The sequence below is a fragment of the Cervus canadensis genome, chromosome 4, assembly GCF_019320065.1.
Source record: "Cervus canadensis isolate Bull #8, Minnesota chromosome 4, ASM1932006v1, whole genome shotgun sequence".
NCBI lineage: Eukaryota > Metazoa > Chordata > Mammalia > Artiodactyla > Cervidae > Cervus > Cervus canadensis.
Window position 1 is genome coordinate 9,097,900 of NC_057389.1, and position 23,688 is coordinate 9,121,587.

Sequence of the window (23,688 nt, forward strand, 5' to 3'; positions counted from 1 at the left end):
TCAGCACTCAGCTTTCTTCACAGTCCAGCCCTCACATCCATACATGACCACTGGAAAAACCATAGCCTTGACTAGACGGACCTTTGTTGACAAAGTGATGTCTCTGCTTTTTAATATGCTGTCTAGGTTGGTCATAACTTTCCTTCCAAGGAGTAAGCATCTTTTAATTTCATGTCTGCAGTCACCATCTGCAGTATGAGTCCTTGAAAAGGTTCACCTTCTAAGAAGTCTTTCCGAGACGATGTCCCCCTGCCCTTCCAGGCAGACCCGTCTGCCAGCCACCCCATGGCCCCTGTATCTGGGATGCATTCCTACTTCCGCGTAAAAACGTCCTGTCCCTGTGCTTGTCTCTCCTGTGAGAATGTACTAGACTCCTCTGGGCAGGAAGATCAGCACAGCCCGCACCAGCCCAGATCTGACGTAAGACTGGCATGGCACCGAATAAGACTGGCCCCCTTTAACTGTCGCGTTTACAGCTTCACATTCTGCTCCACTTCTAAAACAAAAAACCAAACCAAAACAAATATTTCAGGCAATCCCGCAGATCAATCTTTTCCCACTACTAGACATCCCAGTCCAGGACGCACCCAGCTGGCTTCAGGGTATGTTCTCCAACAAACATCAGAAGACATTTTACCTTCACTGTTGATGCATGATTAAAGAGACGTCTTAGGCTTCTCAAGTCTCTTAAACCTTCCTTGTGTAGGAAAACGCTCATACGCTTAAGCCAAACATTTTCTCACTTTTGAACAGAGTGTAGGGATTTCCTTGTGGTGCAAATCTGCTTCTGATTTATAATTTATATTCTAAAAAATATCATTAATAATTTTAACATGGAGTTCGCATCTTCAATAAGATGATTACTTCAGTAAGTAAGAATATACATAATGTGTATAGATGTGTACACACATCTATATATGTGTGCATATATAGAACATATGTAATTCATTTTTAATTATTAAAAGATATGATGCTGTAATTCCACTTCTAGGTTCATCTGGCAGTAACTGTGAGATCACCATATAGAATCTGTTTAAAGTATATCATTTCTTATAGTTAATCAGGCACACAGAGATTTACTTTAACACTCTTTCTTTTAGGAGGGTGTGAGTGGAAGCGTAGTGTGCTAACTGGCAGGCACCTAACACAGTGTTTACATTAGGAGAGTTTAAAAACAGGAAAAGAATTATAACATTGTAAAGGGGGAAAAAATCGCACAATCCTGTCTTTCAGCTTACTGACTGCTTCCTTTTATTCCCTGTTCCTTTTAACCCTTGAAGACATACAAGCATATCTATGGCTTTATGTAGTCTGTATAAAAATTTATGAGTCACTATTTCTGTTGTTATACCATTTATTTATTTATTAGTCCCCTATTAAGGACATTCGTTAACTTTCCAGGTTTTCATATTACTAGTTAATGGTATATAAATAACTGTGGGTAGGGAGCTCTTTAAAAAACAAAACCGAAAAATTCCAACAAAACCCTTCCTTTAGTTGAGGACAGAAGCCTAGAGCAAGGTTTTAATGTTTTATATAAAATGTATATAATATGATAAAGCTGCTTTCCAAAACACTGCACTAATTCACAGAGCTCCCCAAGCTGTAGCATATTCATGTAAACCCTGGCAGCCCTGGGTTTTATAATTCAATCTCCACTCACACCCAATTAAGTATAAATGCAAAATGCTCCCTTGTTATTTTAGTGAGATTTGATATTTTCTCATGTTGTTTACTTACTATTCTAAGCTATCCAGGTATAGCTTAAGACACAAGATAGTATCTAATGCTACTGAATGAATTACATGGGTGAACTTTTTTGTTTACATTTCTATTACATTATAATAAGATTTACAAGTTATAGGACCAGTAATCTTCCTACCTCATATGTACCATCTCTTTGAAAAACGTTTCTCAGAAAAGTGAAAAATGAAACACTAGTATGAAAGTTTCCAGTCAGTCTCTAATAGTAAATAATAACTACATATTTATATATTAAACATCAGTACTTTTTCATGATCCCAAATTAAACATAAATTACAAAACAAAATTAATTCTTCATCAGTAAGAAGTTAAATTATTAGAGCAATATGTTTTAAAAACTAGCATATTATGTATTTTCCCTTCGCCCTGGGGTGCAGTATCTATAAGGAGGTACTACAAAGTTCAGAGGAATTAGGTTGAAAGTCTAGAGTTCTACAGCGGATAGATTTGGGGGTGGGGGGGTTGTGGGGTATGACCAGCTACCTTAGTTGTGGTGACTGGGGAAAGCCTCCCCCACTTCTTTGGAAAAATAATAGTCTTGTCAATGCTTTGGAAGTCGGCAGTCTTAGAATCGGCCTGTTCCCCTGACACCCACATGGCAAATTTTAGAGCAGATAATTTGTGTCTTTGTTCCTCAAACACGAACATTATTTATTCCTCTGTTTTCAACAAAACCTTGGCTCAGTGCTATAATTAACAACTTAAGACTTTAGGTTTTGTGCCAAAAATGGAAAGCTATTTATATATAACTCACAGCATACTTTAAATATAAAACAGGTTTTACTTGGAAGTTAGGCTCATGAGCTGGTCCACAGGAGCTTGTTTAATCGGTAATACATCTGATGGCAATACTAATTATAATTTTTCAACTGCATAAATTTATTCTTTCTAAAAATTTTAACTGAAGCATATAGTTGACTTAAATTTATTCTTTCCAACCTCCTTTTCCAAAGGAAGGCTGTACTTACTGTCCCAGCCCTGAATGGGAGAACCCATTGTCACCCTCACCATGGGGTGCTCTCTCAGCAAAGGCCCTGGGGAGATTTCATAGGCGGAGATGGACACGTACTTCTACGCTTTGTTGATGGATAGAAAGCTAACGTATCTAGAGACCAGAATGTAATAGGTTAGTTAGTAGAGATACAGTGTTGAATTAGAGAACTCGAGAAAACACGTATGTCGGCAAGGCAAAGGGGAAGGCTGACATGCCAAGAAGACTGCTTAATGTTTATACTCCTGTGAACACCAGAGTGTGAACCTGGAATGCAGCTGGAGTTTTATTAAATGCAGCAGAAGGTGTGACAATTACGGTCTCGGTTGCCTTGGGAACAGGGCCCCATCCTCATGCTAAAGATTCTATAATGAGAAAAGGAGCACTTAAGCAGAGTGCCTAGTCGTATGGGTAGACCAGCAAGTTTCCCAGGCAATATTCAGAAGCCTCTGTGGAGTGGAAGGGGTCTGTACACCAATGCAGTTGACAACAGATGAAGTGAGAAGTGTGGATTACAGACAGCACTGACGTGAGCCCGAGTATCTGAGAACTTCCCTGCTATCACGAAACCTGGTGACTCTCCAGTGACTTGCTTCTAGGAATAGATATTAATTACTAGTCTCTATTCTTTCCAATGCTGCTGCTTAGAAGGAACCTCTTAATAGGAGACAGTGGATAAGATAATACCCTGGAAAGGAAGAGAACCCTAAAGTCAGTGTAAGAGAAAGCACAGTAGGATGAATAAGAGAATATGTGTGTAAGAGACTGTAACTTTCAAAATAAAACTCATGTCTGGTGGCTCAAATGGTAAAGAATCTGCCTGCAATGCAGGAGACCTGGGTTGGGAAGATCCCCTGGAGAAGGAAATGGCAACCCATTCCACTATTCCAGCCTGGAGGGCCCCAATCCACAGGGTGGCAGAGAGTCAAACACGACTAACACTTCTCACTTCCACAGTCCCAAATTCCAGGACACAAAAGCAGCTGTTTCCTAGTGGGCAGAGGGTATAGTTAATTCTTTATTTTATTATATAGGTAACAGTTAGTGCATATAGTTTAAACAATGTAGTACTGAAAGTTGAGCTTAATTTCAACATTTCAAAACTTACCTCTAAAAGCACTAATATCCCCATAGTGTACTTGGAGGACAAAGTATTTGCTTCCAGTCTCTCCACCAACTCTGAATCCAACACCTGAAGATTTTCAAAAGAAGATAAATTAGTATTTTAGAAATGGAACTCTAAAATAGAGCTAATCAAAGATAGCTGATCTATGAAACCCAAATGGAAAGAAAATAGCATGTAACATATGCAATTATATGAAAATAACAATAAACTAGCTGTTCAATGAAAGTCTCTGATATAATCTATTATTTCTCCTCAAAACTCTGATGGAATTCTATTTGTAATCTCTACTTCTGAACTAGAGTAATCACTTATACTTTAAGAGGACAACTCATTCACTTTTCAAGAAACAGAACAAAATAAAGAGAATGAAATTCTGTCCTTGTTGATTACATAACAGACACACACAAACCTATTTTTTCACTTTGTTTTGCATTTACTTATATCCATTTTTGGGCTTCCCTGGTAGCTCAGCTGGTAAAGAAACAGACTGCAACGCAGGAGACCCCAGTTAGATTCCTGGGTTGGGAAGATCCCCTGCAGAAGGGAGAGGCTCCCACTCCAGTATTCTGGCCTGGAGAATTCCAGGGACAGAGGAGTCTGGTGGGCTATAGTCCATGGGGTCGCAAAGAGCTAGACAGGACGGAGTGACTTTCACTCACTCACATATCCATTTTTACTCTGATGGAATACAGGAAATGAGACTTCTTAAGATCATCTCAGGCGAACTGTTTTTTTTCCCATGTGAAAACAGGTATCTGCAAAAACATCACTGAAGAAACCAACTACTTACTAGATTATGATGTCAGTAAATTATTGGAATCTGAAGGATTCCTAAGAGTCTTACTAGCAAAGTTTGCTAGTAAACTAGAAAAAAAAAAACTGCAGAGAAAATATTTACAGACAGAGAAAAAAATGTCTTACCTTCTCTACTAATGTATCTTAAAAACATCAACAAATCTATGACAAACCTTCCTTTTAATTTCCAAACTTGTTTGGTAGTGGCTGCCTGGAAAAACTCTAGAGAAGATTCTAGCACTCATTTGAAGTAAAGCAAAACAGACATCAAACTGTAGGACTCGAGAAGCTCAAGGCTCAAGTCTTACATGACATGAGGAATTTAGGCAACATTTTGTACTAACTATAAATAGGAAGTAACCTTTAAAGCTGTCTAAAAAGATTAAAAAAATTAAAAATTAGTGCAGGCGGCAGTTGGGGAGGCATTGCAAGATGCCACTACCCCATCCCTGAACCACGGCAGTCCTTCTGGCGTCAGGACCTCACGTTCACTCTGATACTAAGAGAGATCCCTGTAATAAAGGAGACTCTGGTAATTCTCTCACACTTTGGAAGCTATGAACAATTTAGAGGGGAACTCAGATAGCCAGCTGAGGTTTGGCATCACATTAAATAGCCAGGCTCCAGAACTATTAAAAAAAAAAATTTGTTTGCTGAAATGGCGATTTACTTAATTCCTGGCTCTCTTGGCTCGTGGAATGCTCCTGCTGTCAAGAACCAATGTGCCTCAGGCCAAAGGTGATTTGAGGTATACCCAGCTACTTTCTAATTCTATCTAAACTGTTGTGTGAGCAAATTACTTACCAAACAGAGGCAGAGGAAGAATAACTACCTAAATGAAACCTATTCAATACAAGCAGGTAGTAAGGGTACTTTAGTGTGAAATTACAACATAGAACATGGCCAAAAGCTGCTGGAAAGAACATATGATAAAAAATACTTTGGAATCAAAAACTAAGCAGCTTAATATAAGACTATCCAAGAGGCCTCAGGTATACCTTTGGGGAGTCTCGTTGGGGGAGCATTTCTTGCCCAGGCATAGAGAATATTGGCTTTATCTGTACAGGTGCCTTCATCACAAAACCTGAAGAAGAAAATAAAGTAACTAAGTAAAGACTCAACTACTAAAATGCATAGAGCTCTCCCCATGGGAGGGGTGGGGAGGGGAAGGTATTTGAAAACAAGGTCAAGAAAAGTACAATACACCATCATTATACACCATTGATACACCATCATTATAGCCACATCAGCTTTAAGATCATAATGAAGACTGGAGCAAAGAACAGTTTTATATGTGAAAACAAGCACATGTAAACAGAAATCTGTCTGTTAGTTGCCCAATGTGAAACAACCCTGTGAGGTAGATATATATATTCAGTATGTCCATCCTTGGAAGGTACTCTATGTACTCAGGTAGAAAAGTAAGCATTACACGGAGAGTGTGTAAACCAAAGCTAAAGCAGTGGGAATCTGGAACTGGACTAAAACAGCGTGTGCATTTCCATTTGGGGATCAGTGTAATTAATAGATCTTTGGCCACAGTAACCAACAGGACACAGTGTCTGCCCTTAGCACGGGGAACAATGCGCGTACATCCCACTGACAGAGCTCTTGCGGCTTTTTCTAAAGTTTATGAACACTGGTTTTGCCATTTATAAACTGCTTCAAATCACCTAACCTTACAGAGCCTCAGTTTTCTGTCTTGTGAAGCAGGGATCGTTATACTTACCCCAGAGTTGTTCTGTAAAATCAAATGATACATAAATGAAAGCACTTCATAAACCTCAAAGCACTATACCAGGGTAATGCATTATTTAATAAAATATTCACTTTATCTAAAGACACTGCTGAGAGACAGTGTTTCATGGTCAAAGGAGCACAGGCAGAAAGACCTATCTGGAGCCGAGTCCCACAACCTCCCCGTAAAAGGCATGTACCCGGGACATGCGCGCCAGCCCTCAAAGGCCCGGTTTCTGCGTGGAAACCTCTCTGAATGGCTGTGGGTGATGAGTGTGAGACAGCCAGTGCAGTAACCAGCACGTCGGTATCTATCTGGGAGATCCAATTTCACAAATGGTATACTCTCTGACTCCAAACCACACATTTTTTCCCCATGACACGACATCTCTTAGTTGGTTCTATTACATAATTTGACTCGTTCAAAACACTGTTAGGTGATACTTTCATGCTGCTTTCATAGATTTGCGTCTTGAGAAACTGGCACCAAGCAAGGTCAGAGTCAGGAATTTAGGCAGAGCCGAGGGCTGTCAGGGACAAGGACAAGGAAAAAGACTGCTTCTTGGCTGGGAGGCTGGCTCACACAGGAGAAAAAGTGCACTGCCTGTGGCCTGGAAGGGAAGTGAAGGTTTCCTAAACAGGTTAGAGACTAAGCCTAGAATCCCAGAGAACACCCAAGCCAGCCTCAGTGGCTGGGACTCCTAACATGCTTCCTGCTTACAGCCAGAAACGGGGGCAGATGATATGCAACACGCACAGACTGCTGTTATTTGTCTGAATCAAGGCCAAAGAACCAGGAGGCTCCAGAAGGCTATGCTGAGCAAATGTTCTTGCGTCTCTAAATCAGGCTGCAGAAAGAAACTGGGTGATGTGCAATGTAAAACACATCCACCAGTGGTTTCTTACTGTTCACTGTCAAGAACAATATACTTAGATGAAGCAGCCTCACCACGCGAGACGTGCGTTGGAACAAATGTCTGTGACAGCCTTGTGCCAACTATGCTAAAAGCCTTGGGGTGCTGGGTGGTACCCAGGAGCAGAATTTCCCTCCGTGGCCTCACGCTATAAATTAAGAAATGAGACTGTCAGATGTGATGAACTTGGTATCTCACTGCTGGGAGCTACTAAAATTTAAAGATCTGCATGGCAATTTACACAGCTTTGCAAGAAAGGTCATAAATATGCAAGTGTCTAACATCCATGTGATGCCAGTCTCAGGATTAACAAGATAATTGTTTCCTCTGATATGAAAGTCAAGTCAGTGTACGACTAGAAAGAACTAGAATGAAATATACCAGAAAAAAACTGGTTTAGTAAAGTTTTCTAAGCAAAGTCAGAGTTTTCTAAGCTACGTGTTTAATTAAAGTCACTTGCTGGCACAAATTCTTTCACATGCTTCCCCAAAGTAACACCAGAAGAAAAATTAAACATTGTAGCATAACACATGAGGTGTTTATGATCTGGGCCCTTGTTACATCACCAGAAAAACAAAAAAAACAAAACAAAAAAAACCCCTTTTCAGTCATGCCAAGTTTCTACCAGTTTTTAATCTCTCTTCTCCACTGTTCTCTCTTCTGCGAAAACCCCTTCCCCAACTCTCTGCCTGACACTCTTGTACTCACTTTCTCATTCAAGGTTCAATTAAACTCTTCCTCCTCAAGGACACTTCCTCTGATGAGAATCCCACCCAACTTGCATTCTTTAAGGAGAGCAGGCCTCCGAAGTATCAGCTTACTTAACTCCTCTCCAACCAGACTGTATAGACTTTGAGGTTTTGCTCCTGTCTTTCACCCTGTACTCCCAGCACCTGCAGCCTTGCGAGGCATTTAGTAAATGCTCACAAAATGTCTGGAGAAGTTCACTTCTAAGTCAATTTTTAACTTTTTATATACAAACACATAGATAATTGAACTGGCCTAAGTTTTATTGTATTGTCAAGTATAAAATTTTAAAAATCTTTAGTTGAAAAGTTAACTAAAATATGGAAAAAAAATTGAAGTATCATCTGCCTGGTATTTTGTACAAAGTAGCTCATACTCTCACAAGAACATTCCAGGTAGGTTATACTTTACAGCTGAATAAGCTCAGAGAGTTCAAGTAACTGCCAAAAGGTCACACAGCCACATCACGACTCAAACCTATGTCTGTCACCCTCCTTTATATCTCTAGCTATGAGACTGACTTATGGGCAGAGACTTCATGGTATTATATGAAGATCAGCTTTAATGACTACTATCGTACCTGAACTAAGTTGCAATTTGAGTATGCAATTCTGACATCAATTTTAGATAAAATAAGTTCTTCTGACTTGTTTGCAAAACGACAATGATTTTATATTTTATGGTCTTTTCAGGTCTGGTAAAAGAAGAGCTCCAAAAGCAAACTTTGATTTGAGTTTAAAATCCTTTTTTATGATTTTTAAAAAATTATATATAACTCAAGGTTGACTAAAGAATCTCTCATTGGAGGGCTCAGGGATAGTGAAATTCATTCTAAAACTTAATGTGTGGGAGGCCTAAATGAAGAGGAAAAACAAGACGCCAAGAGAAATGAGTCCTACAATGGATAACATAAAACAGTAACAAAGAACATTTGGATAAACTCTGCACCTTTTCATTGTCAAATTTACATTTCTCATTTTAAATGGAAACAGTTACCATAATTTCTCTACATATTAATAAAATGACAACAAGATAAAGATAGTATTGCATATGTGGACTTTCCAAAAAGGGTCCTATAAAAATAGTGAGAATTTTTACGATTCTTATTAAGAAGAAGAAGGGTATCAAGGCTAGGAAGCAAAGTAACCCTTGATCAATGGCTGTTCTAATTTCAGGCCTCATCGACCAGGTTTCTTATTCTTATAATTCTAGGGGATTCTCCTAAAGGCTCCTCTAGATTAGACCAATTAATTGTGAAAAGATTCTCATGGCTCCCTAGTGGTTTCTTAGTTGTCATAGCAAAAATGGTAAGAATTAACATTTGAAAATAAAACTACTCTGGATTCTTGGGTCTTTGCTGTAGAACCTTTTCACCTCTAATCCATGGGGAAACCATTCAGATAGCATGAATATTTCCAGACTATGCCAAGCCCTGAAAAGTGCTAGCCTGTCATCTTGAATTATACAAATAAAGCACAAATGACTGTTAAAGTACCCCTCTGGTTCTATCTGTTAAATGCTAGTTAAAATCCAAGGTTACTTAGGGAAAATCAGAACTGATAAATCATTCCTACCTTTGTCTGAAAAAAATTTTTTTAACAAAATTGTCATGCCCTAAAGTTAAGTCTGTATGGTCTTCAGTTCCAGTTTTAATGCATTAAGTATTTAAGAGAATCACAGGAAAATTAATCCAAAGTTAGAAAGCTTCTTTAAGAAACACTTATAAAATCAATGACATACATGGTATGTCCTTTTCAAAACTGCATCCAGCATGAATAAGGAATTCAAATTTCATCAACTGCTTTATAAACCCACAGCACATATTTCCCAGTTTAGACAAATCCTATGTGAATTTCAGTGCAATGGGTATACACCAACCAGGGAATTCCCCTGGTGGCTCAGATGGTGATGAATCTGCCTGCAATGCGGGGCATACATTAGCACAGTAATTAGAAGGATGCCTGCACGCGTGCTCATTGTGTCTGACTGTGTGACCCTATGGACCGTAGTCCACAGGGCTCCTCTGTCCACGGGATTCTCCTCCAGGGGATCTTCCTGACCCAGGGATTGAACCCGAGTCTCTCACCTATCCTGCACTGGCAGGTGGGTTCTTTACCACTAGTGCCACCTGGGTAGCCCAATAGGAAGGATAATTCTCAGAAGGTAAAGAATCCGCCTGCAATAGGGAGACCTGGGTTCAACCCTTGGGTCGGGAAGATCCCCTGGAGAAGGAAATGGCAACCCACTCCAGTACTCTTGCCTAGAGAATTCCATGGACAGAGGACCAGTATTCTTGCCTGGAGAATCCAATGGACAGAGGAGCCTGGTGGGCTACAGTCTATGGGGTTGCAAAGAGTTGGACACAACTGAGCAACTAACACTTTCATTTTAATGCAAAAGCTAAATAGAAGCGATATTTAAAAGGAACCAGCCTGAAAAATACCACAATATCCAGGCTTCACCCTCACTCCCCACCCTGACCCTACCCCTCTTCATCATCAGATCAGAGAAGCTATAAAGTCTACAAGAGCAGAAGTATAACCAAATTCTCAGTGCCTAAGAATGCCCTTGATACATAGTGGGTGATTAACAAATATCATATTAATAAATGAATAAAGATAATAGTTACCATTTTTTAAGTACTTCTATGTGTTAGGCACTGAACCAACCATATTACTTACACCCGCTCCCTTACTCTTCCTGATGGCCCAAGCAGGCAGAATTAGTAGCCCCATTTTATAGATGAGGAGACAGACCAATACAGATTAAATAACTGGACCGATGTTTATTACAAGTAGTAGAATTGAGATTTGAACCCAAGATGCTCTGATTTCAAAGTTCCAGTTCTATATTAAATGTTACTGTACTGTGCTTTATTTTCCTGGACTCCCAAATCACTGCAGATGGTGACTGCAGCTATGAAATTAAAAGATGCTTGCTCCTTGGAAGAAAAGCTATAACAAACCTAGACAGCATATTAAAGAGCAGAGACATTACTCGGCCAACAAAGGTCTGTCCAGTCAAAGCTATGTTTTTCTCCCAGGAGTCATGTATGGATGTGAGAGTTGGACCATAAAGAAGGCTGAACACCAAAGAATTGATGCTTTTGAACTGTGGTGTTGGAGAAGACACTTGAGAGTCCCTTGGACTGCATGGAGATCAACTAGTCAATCCTGAAGAAAATCAATCCTGAGTATCCATTGGAGGGACTGATGCTGAGGCTGAAGCTCCAATACTTTGGCCACCTGATGCAAAGAGCTGACTCATTGGAAAAGACCCTGATGCTGGGAAAGATTGAGGGCAGGAGGAGAAGGGGATGACAAAGGATGAGATGGTTGGATGGCATCACTGACTCAATGGACATAAGTTTGAGCAAGCCCCAGGAGATAGTGAAAGACAGGGAAGCCTGGCGTGTTGCAGGCCATGGGGTAGTAAAGAGTTGGACAGGGCTGAGCGACTGAACCACAACATAACACTGCTGTCCTAGTGACCTTAAATAATCATCTTGTGAAAACATAATAATGTTTAAAGCCACATAATGTTAGTTTCTGTTGAAACAATCAAGATGGTTACAACCATGCCATTCCATTTTATTAAAACTGATACTAGTCCACTAAGAAGTGACCAGTTACTAAGGAAATCCTATCAACACCTCTAATACAAGCACCTAAAAAGCAGCCGAGGAATGTGATCATTGGTGACTAGAAGTTAGAGCAAGATGACAACTCTATTTTAATGAAGATTCTTTATACCATTCGGATATACAATATAACATGAATCTATTACAATCTTAAAGTAGAAAAAGGAAATGGATACAATTAATTTTAGCCTGGCAGTAACTTATGTCTAACTTTGCTACTACACTCAACGACACATTTTATAGTGCGTAGAGCAAGGATGGCACAGATTTTGACAGCTGTTATTTTTATATATACTGACAATATGTTATGTATGTTAAACTTTAGAAGTTTCACTATGGCAGAAAAAACAAAGAGGGACTGCAAAAGACACCTGGTGAATCTTGCTGTATAGCCTATAGATGACAGGTAGCTAGGATGTGGGGAGAAGGTGATGGCACCCCACTCCAGTACTCTTGCCTGGAAAATCCCAGGGACGGAGGAGCCTGGTGGGCTGCAGTCCACGGGGCCGCTAAGAGTCGGACACGACTGAGCGATTTCACTCTCACTTTTCACTTTCATGCATTGGAGAAGGAAATGGCACCCCACTCCAGTACTCTTGTCTGGAAAATCCCATGGACGGAGGAGCCTGGTGGGCTGCAGTCCATGGGGTCGCTAAGAGTCGGACACGACTGAGTGACTTAACTTTCACTTTTCACTTTTATGCATTGGAGAAGGAAATGGCAACCCACTCCAGTATTCTTGCCTGGAGAATCCCAGGGACGGCGGAGCCTGGTGGGCTGCCGTCTCTGGGGTCGCACAGAGTCGGACACGACTGAAGCGACGTAGCAGCAGCAGGATGTGGAGAGGGTGCCTAGTGGCAGCATACACAAATACCATTCTCAACCAAAAAATCTTTATCATCATAAGGGAGGCCACAAAGCCGCATACTCATTTGGGAAGTAACATCCCCCTAAAACAGAAACCAGTCATTTAATGAGTGACCAAGCAGGGTGTCTCACATACAGGCTTCTCTATATGTATATTTATGTTTTAGCTACTTCTCTTTCTTCCCTCATCAGCATCTGTAACCCTGTGGAGACAGTGGCATTAAAAAAAAACCACAGCAGGTGGTTAATAAATAGAAGCAGTTGAAAGGAATTTAAGCTAAAGCTTCATAGGATGGTAAAGCACCACCGCTTCAGCTTGAGAATGAGTCCAAGTTAGAACAGCTGGAAACAGCCTCATTTAACCAGCCGGAATTCTTCTTTCCAAAAAAAGATTCAACAACCTGTAGAAGCAACCTTAGATGTATAAAGTGTAGCTGGTCATAAGCGTCATTAGAAATAGTTTTCAAATCCAGTGTTAATTACTAAGACTGAAAACAGTCATTTTAACTCGACATAGATGATCATGTCAAAGTACAAGGCACAGTACAGAAGAGGCCCATTCACTCTAATCACCCAGTACTGTGAACACACAATCCTGGATCTGCAGTCACAAACTGTCTTGAGCCCCAAGCCCTGTGCTCATTTCAGTTCAGTTCAGTCACTCAGTCGTGTCCGGCTCGTGGTGACCCCATGGGTTGCAGCACGCCAGCCCTGTACTCAGCAGAATAGAAAGTGTGTGACGATCCAACCTCACATTACAAACAGAAAGTGCTCCAAAACTATTCTAAATGCCAAAACAATGTATATGAACAAAACATTATGATTTTCAAAGCATGAAACTCATGTAGCTAACCACTTATTATTTTTTAAAAAATGACTATTATAGTAAAAATAGAATAAAGAAATGTATTCATTGAATTAGTTCAGTTCTGTCACTCAGTCATGTTCGACTTGTTTGGACCCCATGGACTGCAGCACGCCAGGCCTCCCTGTCCATCACCAACTCCAAGAGTTTACTCAAGCTCATGTCCATTCAGTCGGGGATGCCATCCAACCATCTCATCCTCTGTCGTCCCCTGCTCCTCCTGCCTTCAATCTTTCCCAGGATCAGGGTCTTTTCCAATGAGTCAGTTCTTTGCATCAGGTGGCCAAAGTATTGGAGTTACAGCTTTAGCACCAGCCCTTCCAATGAATATTCAGGACTGATTTCCTTCAGGATGGACTGGTTGGGTCTCCTTGAAGTCCAGGGGACTCTCAAGAGTCTTCTCCAACACCACCGTTCAAAAGCATCAGTTCTTCGGTGCTCAGCTTTCTTTATAGTCCAACTTTCACATTCATATATGGCTACTGGAAAAACCACAGCTTCGACTACATGGATTGAACAGATACATGGAATTCCCAAGATCTAAAATTTACCATATTTTCATGGAGAGTGGGAATACATCTTTTAATATCTAAACTACCTAGTTTTCAGCACTTCATTTTCTGACCTCATTTTCATTTACTGACGTCTAAAAGCCCCAAACAGTATCTGCTTAGTTACGGCTCCAATTCAGCCAACAAGTCTGGGGAACTTGGACCTGCTACACTTTGACTTAAGCCTGCAAGTACAAATGGGGTCCAGAAAATCGAGCTATTGCTCTGCCTGCTCCAATCCTGATGCCATTACTCCCCCTTGGTCCCTAGATGCAGCTGCCTCCTCCTTTAAAAGTCTAGGAAGGAAGGGATGAGAGTTCCCTCTGACAGGTACTGCTGCCTTCCTGCCACGGGCCAGCAGAGCTGCTGCTTTTCCATCAGCTGGTTATGTGCATCCTCAAGAGGTATGTTAATTTAGAATTGAGCACCAGGCCCACCCTAACTATAAAGGGACCACCCCACAGTATATTAAAAGGTTCACATCAATGTATGCAATTTAAATGCACATGCATATAATTAACTAGACACATTACCAGTGTGAGCTGCTAATTTGGAATGAGACACAAAAGACTGGAATATGTGCAGAGGAAAAAAAAAAACTTTAAAATTAAAATAACTACATAATGAAAACTGCTTCATGCTGTGTCTACTGTTTTCATGTAAACTTAATACAACTGTAAATATATTTTAATGAACAGGAGAAAGAGGCAATTACAGAGAGCAAAGGAGGGCAGCACCACAGTGAAACATCATCAGAACAGCTCTTAGCCTGCATATTAAAAGTGCTGCCTGAGGACAGGGGGTGAATTATGACTTCATAACTTCAGGGGGAACTGTTATTACACACACACCTATTTGCCAACTTGCTGGCAGTGAAAATAAAACACTAGCATGAAAACAGGGGGAAATCCTAGCTAACAAACAGAGAAGAGAGGAAATCTGAACTTGATGTTTTGGGTATAAACAACAACAACAAAAACAAATCACAGGGAACGCACCATACAACAGTGTGAATCAGCCATAAATACACATTTGTCCCCTCCCTCTTGGAACCTCCCTTCCACCTCTCCCCCCATCCCACCCCTCTAGGATGTCACAGAACACCAGGTTGAACTCCCTGTGTTATCAGCAACTTCTTATTAGCTATCTACTTTACATGTGGTAATGTACATGTTTCAGTGTTCCCCTCTCAATTCGTCCAAACTCTAAAGAAAAGTGCAAGTGTTAGTCAGTCGTGTCTGATTCTTTGCAGCCCCGTGGACTATGGCCTGCCAAGCTTCTCTGTCCATGGAATTCTCCAGCCAAGAATAGTAGAGTGGGTAACCATTCCTTTCACCATGGAATCTTAACCCAGGGATCAAACCCGGGTCTCCTGCATTGCAGGCAGATTCTTTACAATGTGAGACACCAGGGAAGCCCTAACACAACAATGTAAAAGCAATTATCTTCCAATTAAAAATAAACTTAAAATAAAGAGAAATGTAACACATAAAACTTAAAGTAATGTAACAGAAAAATTGAAGTTCTTTATTAAACTTAGAACCATGAGGAAATTAAACAGTTTAACAGGGTTCAAGGTAAAAGAAGGTGGTCTAAGACACTGTGTAAAACACTAATTTTTGCTATAACCCCTCCAACTGGACTCAATCCTAGCACTCCTTTTCACCTTTTTTCTCTTTATATAATTTTATATGTGACCGAATAAAGAAACACACTTTTAAATTAATGACATTAACCAATCTAAATGGAACAAAATATTTTTTCCAAACCATAAAAATAAATTATTTTTACAAGTTGAAAGAGTAGTGACCCCAAGAAAGCAATGGAAAATTTTCTTGGCGCCAAACTGAGGTTTATAACCCAGGAGGCAGTCTCTGAGAACTGTTTGGGAACGGTAGGTGGGGAGGTCGGTACATATCTGATTTTGGTGCAGGGGGTGTGTGCAGCCAAGCGCACAACTCCGGACAAGGTTGCTGCTAGTCACGAGGAGCAGACGTCTTAGTTAACGCTGTAAATGCTTTTCTAACTGTGGGCGGATGCAAGAAACTGAGTCATAAAATCTAGCCCCCTCCCCCAAATGTCTATCTGCCAGCCAGTTGTGCCAGTTTTCCCAGAACACAAGGGGCTACATCCTGACCTTCGCCCTGAATTCCTTTCAGGGTGTACTGCAGGGGAGTGACTGCAGTGGCCAATGACTTGATTCCTGTAGAACTGGATGGTGGGCAATAATGTTTATTTTACAAGCCCTTCTCTTTCAGTCCTAATTTGCACCAAGGTTTGCGAGGCATTCTGTGCCCCGTTTGTCCCAGGATGCTCGGAATGCTCATTCCCAGACCAGGAAAACATTTTCTTGATAGACCACTGGATGTTCTATTACTGGGCCTCACCCTGTAACCCACAGCCGAAAGCCTCTGGCCCATCTGTCTTCCGAGTCTGTTACGGTCCAGGAAATGGTTTTCTCCTGTCGCTTCTTCCCACATCTAGAGTGACACTACTACAATCACTGATCTTACAGGTCTATATATTTGATGAATGGTTTCAAGTCGCCTAATCATCATTAATTTTCATCTGAGGCTCGGGCACATATCTGGAAGGGTAACGAACAATTACCTTGTAAAACAGGCGGAACACAAATAAAATTGCTAGTGATCACAGATACGGTCACAAGTGAGCATTTCAGATGTCCATTAGGTACAGCCCAGCATCTCCCAGATTGTCTGACCATCAGTTCTATACTAATCTCTGTCTTTAAGGGAAATGATATATTGGCATTGGACATAAAGTTCACCAAAGATGTCTGCAGGTACACGGTGGGTTCTGGGTCATCATGAGCCCTGACAGGACTGAGAAAGGAATGTTATTTTCTAAACAAGTACATGACAGCTGCCAGGAGAAGAAAAGCTGATCTTTCCCCTTGACCAGGTATTTTAATCCCAATTTCAACTGGGGACGTCTGATTAATACACAATGCAGATGCACAATGCCCACTAGAGTGGAGCAGGGAGACCAAAGGGCAGAGAAAAAAACTGTTTAAATTTTTCCTGTCTTGCTTTAAAAGGTGGATTTTTAATCTCATCATGGTATTAAAATATCTGCTTCACTTTATCTTTTTTCTCTAAAACAGTTTTGTATTCTCAAAATGATTTCCTCAGAGTGTGAATGAGTTCTTGATATTCTTACACATCAAAAACCACTGCTGGTATCATAACCAAAAATGTACGTGCAAGTTTGGGAATCTTCATTTAAGTACTGTCTATATCTTGGAGCAACAGAAGAATAGATTTGCAACTATAAAATGAGTGTGATAAATTCCATGACTCAAACAATGTAGAAAAATAATGCAAGGCTTTTGGCACTGATTGACTTTTGCTATTAGAATTATAATGCAGGTGGGAGGATAAGAAGCTAAGCAATCGGAAAATATCTGCTGACTGTCTGAGCCTGAGGGGCATCAGGGGTAGGGTGTAGGGGATGTTTCTGTGAAGCAACTGAAAAGTTCAGCTGTGAGCTCTAATGCTTTAAACATTAGTGGTAGTGTTAGCCGCTCAGCCATGTCCGATTCTTTTCGATGCCATGGACTGTAGCCCGCCAGGCTCTTCTGACCATGGAATTCTCCAGGCAAAAATACTGGAGTGGGTTGCCATTCCCTTCTCTAGGGGATCTTCCCAGCTCAAGGATCAACCCGGGGTCTCCTGCATTGCAGGCAGATTCTTTACCTTCTGAGTCACCAGGGAAGCCCAAAAGATGCACGGATTTTGCCAAATATTGGGGGATAAAAAGTCTACCTCATTTTTAAATGGAGAATAAGGCTGGACTGTGAAAGCCCGAGTCACTAGAACAGTTTTACTTAATGTACATTTCCTAGCTTGCATATTGAGCAGATCCTACATTTATGAAGTGAAAAAAAATTCTACTTTTAAATGCTAGATGGACACTTTGAGCTGGTTGAAAGCATCAATTATTGTCCATGGTTAGAAAGTCAATTATAACTAACCTATAGATTAACAGGGAATATGGGCTGCAAGACAGATTTTTAGAAGTCCACTTAAAATGATGTGGGTATAACATCATTAAGAATCTAATTACTCAGTGATGCAACTCAACGGCAAAACACAGTGGCCTGCCTGCTTGAGATGAGTCCACCGGTATAACTCATTCCTGTCTCCAGCTCCTGATAACGATGCCTTTGCATGCAATTTATATTCATAGAATTATGAAAGTTTAGAGCATAGAGTTCTATAGATGATCTAGTGTCAGTCCCTTGCTATAGTGAAAAAATAAAGGCCAACCCACATGGAATAAATAATTTACTGATGGAATCCAGATAGTTGATTACATGTTTATGATACCTTTCAAGTAATAATTTTAGAAAAAAAAAACAAAAAAAAATATTGCAGCAATTACTTTACTCAAAATGGCTGTTTTTACTTTCACATACATCTTTCTTTGAATTTTTTCCCCAATCTGGAAGTCTTTTGGAAAATATATTTTATAAACTTAATTTCAAAATAGTACATTTAAGGACATTAATATTTTTAAAAGAGTCAAAATAATATGTTTCTTTTGATATTCCCTAAACATGAAAATGGTGAACCAGGTTTAGTTCATTTTATATAATTTTTCTTAATAATTAAAACCACGATAACATTTAAGTGCTATTTTATTTTTTCACTCATTCTCTTGAATTACAGTGAAGCTAAAGCAGATTTTAAAAGCTTACTTGCCCTCTAGCTATTTTCACTAATTCTAATTCAAAGGTAAATATCACTCATTTGACAAGAAATATTTTTAAAACATAAAAACCAGAATATGCGATTTGCTGAATAAGATTCAGAAAAAGCTGTCACAGAATAACCTTTTAATCCCCAGGATTTTATTTACAAAAATTTACTAAAGAGCAAAATCTGGAATGTTGATGTCAAAGGGCATTAACTGTGATTTGCTGACTCCATTTTTCCACACACCAGTCATGTGAGCTGGCTTCCTACGTGATACGCCCCTTTCCTCAAATAACTTAAGCCTATTAACAAACGCTTTGATGGTACTTGGTCCAGGGAGATTTCTACTAATTGCCCTGTGCTTTTAACAGTTCCAAATACATATTACAATTGTTTATTATAAAAGTGACTAGAAAAAAAAAAAAGTGACTAGAAAGCAGCTGCTGCGTGCCTCGAATCAGCCTGACGAACATTAGGATGTGCAGAGAAGGGTCTATCAGCCTCCCTGACTATGCAGGGGCAGGAGCACAGAACAGCTCCTTTCCAAACGCAAAGCAGGACACACCAGTCATTCTGGTCTGTTAAATATGTAACAGTGATTCTGGCTAGAGGTGCAAAATATGAGGCTTAAAATGCACGGCTATTTTCAAAGATCACTGATCTTCATGAACTCCCAGAGGATAAAATGAAAGGGAATTTCTCAAGCCACAATAATGCTGTAAGCTTCTGGGGGCAGAAAATATACCTGTTTATCTGAGAACATCCCCCAGCACCTGCTGCAGTGTTGGCATATAACAGACATTTAATAGATGTTTATTGATTGTTCATGACATGATAATAAGATTCACCACAGTGATTAAAAGAGATTCTAAAACTGCCACAGTTACTTGAATAAATGGGAGGCAGTGTGGTAAAACAGAAATAACTTTGGGTTTGGAACCAGACAACCCAAGGTTCAGTCTTGGTGTGACTCCAACCAGCTGTGTTACCTTGCACAAGTCACTGACTCTTTGAGCTTCAGACTCCTCATCTATGAAGCGGGGTAATGCCTCCTTGAAGAGACGTATTCAAAATTTTCATTTTCATTTTGAATGGTGTATACAGGCCACCTAGCCCAGCATATGGGATAAGAGGACTCAACGAACAGATCCATGGTACTCTTTGGGTTGAATCACGGACTTAAAAAAATAAACATCAGGGAATCCATCACCTCAGCTTCAGTCTTTCTCTACAAGCTGTCTCCATCTTGACACGCGATCTCGGACAATGACCATATATTCATTAAGTCAGTGACAAAGACTGACGGCTGTGCCACAGCAGACTGAACAAGTGTGAAAATCAAACTGTGATAAGCATGAGATGCAAAGGAACAACTCTCTTCTACAAAAGAAATGTTCTGCCTATTTATTAATCAGCCACAAGATATTTGCAAAGATGCACTTTGTACTAACAAAAAATACATTTTCTACACCCCTTTGTATTATGAACCCATCCCTTACCAGTAATTTCCAGTGGACGCTGGCATATTGCATCCAAACAGTAACATATGATGGACAGTATCCATGCTGGCACGGGGTTTGAAGTCAACTGTTAAGAGAAAATGATACATGATCCTGAATATAAGTTATACTTCTGTGTACAAGTGTCACAAGAGACCCCAGCATTCAATATTTTGAATAACTGTCTAATACAGATGTTTTGATGCTCTTATGATAGAATGCTCTGGTTATATACAATATTCATCCCTTAAGATGAACATGATTTGATAATTTAATCTAGTAGGATAGAAACCTATTAGTTAACAAAAGAGAAAACGAGAGGCTGAAACTACATATATACCCACAAGCACTTATTAAAGCTCTCTTTTAAAGTGATGAGAGATCGTGTGGGTACAAAATGAAAGCTCCAGGCTACATATTCACAATATACCTCCTTCCAGATTTTGGTAAAGTTCTGAGTACCATTCAACACTGCGCACGCTGCACTGAAACGGTGAACAGTCAAAGCATAAAGCCAAAGGATTCATAACACAAATTTATTACCATCTTAAAATAACGGTAGTCACCGGATGGTGACGTGGAGAAACACGTTACTAGAAAAGTGGCAAAATATATCTTTCCAACAATACAGAAGAATAAAAGTGTCCAGAATGAACACTGGGCACTTGTTAAAGCACCGTGTATTGAAAACTACACAATGCTATGTCTCATCTTGTCCCAAGAACAGCGGTTGAAGGCCATTAAAATAAACAAGTCAGTTCAGAGCTAAAACAGAGAAATCAGGGATAAGTTATTTAGTATGATCAGTGCCCAGCATGAGCTCTTTTCTGGTTTGGGGCTGGCTTATCCCCTGTCATCCACATTCAAAATGCTGCCCTCTGGGCAGTTTTCAAGTCATCTTGACAGATACAAATGCTAGACAGTCTTGGGCGTGTGCAAAGCTGCGTCTTCTAGCTCTTTCTATCTGTCTTATGAAGTTAATGAAATACCAGTGACTGCGGAAACGTGTATCTGAGACACGTATATTTATAAAATAAAAGTTGTTCTATATCAACGAGAGCACAGCGACATGCATCGTGGGCTTGATCAGGAAACACGAGGTGTCACCAGGAGCCACAATGACTCACAACTTTCATGGGAAATAAACAGCCTTTCATTGACTGCCATGAAAATAAGAAATTAAAGTCTAAAAATCACATCTTGAGATTTTCATACCACTATCTAAAAAGACAACAGAGAGGACAGCTGGGAGATGGACTTGATATAAGCTGAGGCTGCGTTTTCTATTACCAGAGAATACAGCAAGCCTAGGAAATTGAATATACTGTGGAAGGAAAGAAGCAATTAGAAATTACAACAGTTCATACACATCACAGAAAATCATAGCACCACCAAGCCTAAATTAACAAGAGAAACGGAAGAGGGATTCTACCTCCGCAGGCGCACTCTCCAGCTGAAGGCAGGGTGTCCTTCCTCCCTTCCAGAATTCTCCCAGGGGATCATTCCTCCAAGGAGGCAAATTTTAAAAGCCTTGGGGAATACCTGGTTTTTGTCTTTTACTCACCTTACATTTATTTTGGTATGTGATGCAGTTTGTTATTTTATATTAATTTTTATCAAATGATTTCTATCATTCTATGGGTTACTATAACTTTTTAGTCTATCTCCCACTGTTTGTTTTTTTCAATATCTATCCATATGCCAGTCTATGACGGGTTGTCAAACAAGAGGCTGACTGCTCTGCTTTTTCAGAATCGATGTAGATGATGACATGGTTCCCAGTACCCTTAGATTCTTTGCTTATGGGTGGATTATATGAATCTGGGAATTTTGGTAATAAACCAACACGGCCACATGCATTTTATCAAGGATTATATTGTTAAATGAAAATGTGAATTCGAGGTCTCAGCTAAAAATTCGGGTGGAATGATCCAGTAGAAGATGGGAATTACATGTCTCTTATTCAAGGAAGAGGTCAGAGAATTACATATTTGGACATCACTCAAAAACTGAACCCTGAAGCCGTGGGGATAGACAAAAGCACCAACACAGAAAAGGTTCAGGATCGTTTTAGGGAAAGCTCTGAGCTGTTAGGAGACCCCAACGGTGTTTTTTCTCATATTAACGCAGTGTGTATACTGTTGTGAAACAAAGCAAAAACCTTTTTGGAAGAAGAGTGGGCTCTCTTTAAATTTATAAAATGAAATATTAAGCAAAAGATTCAGGTAGGGACAGAGAGGAGACCTGCTGGGAGAAGAATAGATTATGAAGACAACAATACACAGTCTCTGCGGCTTTTCATTAGCAAGGAAAGCCGAGAGTTTTGTGCGAGGCCCCTGCTTATGAAGAGGATTTTCTCATTGTCCTTTGTAAAGAGCAAACGTTATTCAAAAGTACAACTTCTCGAGCCATTTTCTGATTTTTTTTTCTTCTCTGACATACTATTTTCAGAACCACTCATTTGTTCCACATTGAACTCTTCCTAGATATGTGTTTAATTTCAGTTTCTATAATGAGGAACAAATCAATATCTTTAAGTGCTAGTAAAAGAAAATCCCTCAGAGTTTCGTCTCATAAAAACTGATTCTCACTGACTCATACATTCTCCAGAAACTCAGGATTTAATTTAAATGCCAAGTAAAGTATTGGTACAGAGTGAAAACAAACAACTAGCCATCTTCCTCATCTCCTGAAGAAAAAAAAAAAACACTGTCAAACTGTTCATATAATGAAAACTCAAAGCACAATTCACTCCAAGTTGAAATGAAAAACACGTCCAGCAAAAGGAATGGCATATCCAAGTGTAAATCTAAACCAAACAGTAGATGCCATAAAACAGAGCAAAAATAAAGCAAGAGTCGGACAATGTCACTGAAGGGCCTGCTGCAAGTACTGGGCAGAGGTCAACTGGGAAAAGATCAGGCTGACAGGTTCATTTCCTGGGTTTGCACCACTCCTGCTTATTAGCCCTGACTTTGCAAGAGAAGACCCCCCACCCCGAGGGAATAAGAATAAGGTCCATGAGCACAGGATACACAGAAAACTATGCTATAGATTTCAACACTGCACAAAATCAGACTATGGAAAAACCGTTAAAAATCACACTTTAAATTCCCCCTTCTTTCTTTTTTTCCGAACATACATGGAAAGAAATAAAGGATCCAAGGGAAAGAGAGGTAGAGGATAATAACGAAAACAGCTGCACCTTTAAGGGTGCAATTCTGACAGGCAGAATAAAGGCGGCCCTGAGATGGTGACAAACAGGCAAAAACACAGCCTTGTGCGAATGCGAGGGAAGATTACACCCAATAAGATTAAAAGTGCCACTGACTCTTCTAACTCAGTAATAAGATGGCAGTTGCTTAAGTGGAAGTGGTTCTTCAGCCCCAGTAGGTGTTAGCAGTTCAGACTGCCTGATGGATAAGACCCGGGAAAATTTTACAGGCAAGGAAGTGTCAGTAAGGGCTAGAAAAC

The 23,688-nt window shown here is 40.0% G+C and overlaps 1 protein-coding gene across 23 annotated transcripts in view; it reads right to left on the bottom strand.

Moving 5' to 3' along the window:
- PAM (peptidylglycine alpha-amidating monooxygenase) overlaps positions 1-23,688 on the bottom strand; it is a 307,426-nt gene that overhangs the window by 97,058 nt on the left and 186,680 nt on the right. For all 23 annotated transcript variants that reach the window (XM_043464552.1, XM_043464569.1, XM_043464568.1 and 20 more), the window contains 3 exons: positions 20,215-20,302; positions 5,675-5,760; positions 3,864-3,947 (listed from right to left, as the gene is read on the bottom strand). In XM_043464552.1, the coding sequence (XP_043320487.1) occupies positions 3,864-3,947; positions 5,675-5,760; positions 20,215-20,302 (258 nt within the window). The remainder of the gene's footprint in view (positions 1-3,863; positions 3,948-5,674; positions 5,761-20,214; positions 20,303-23,688) is intronic.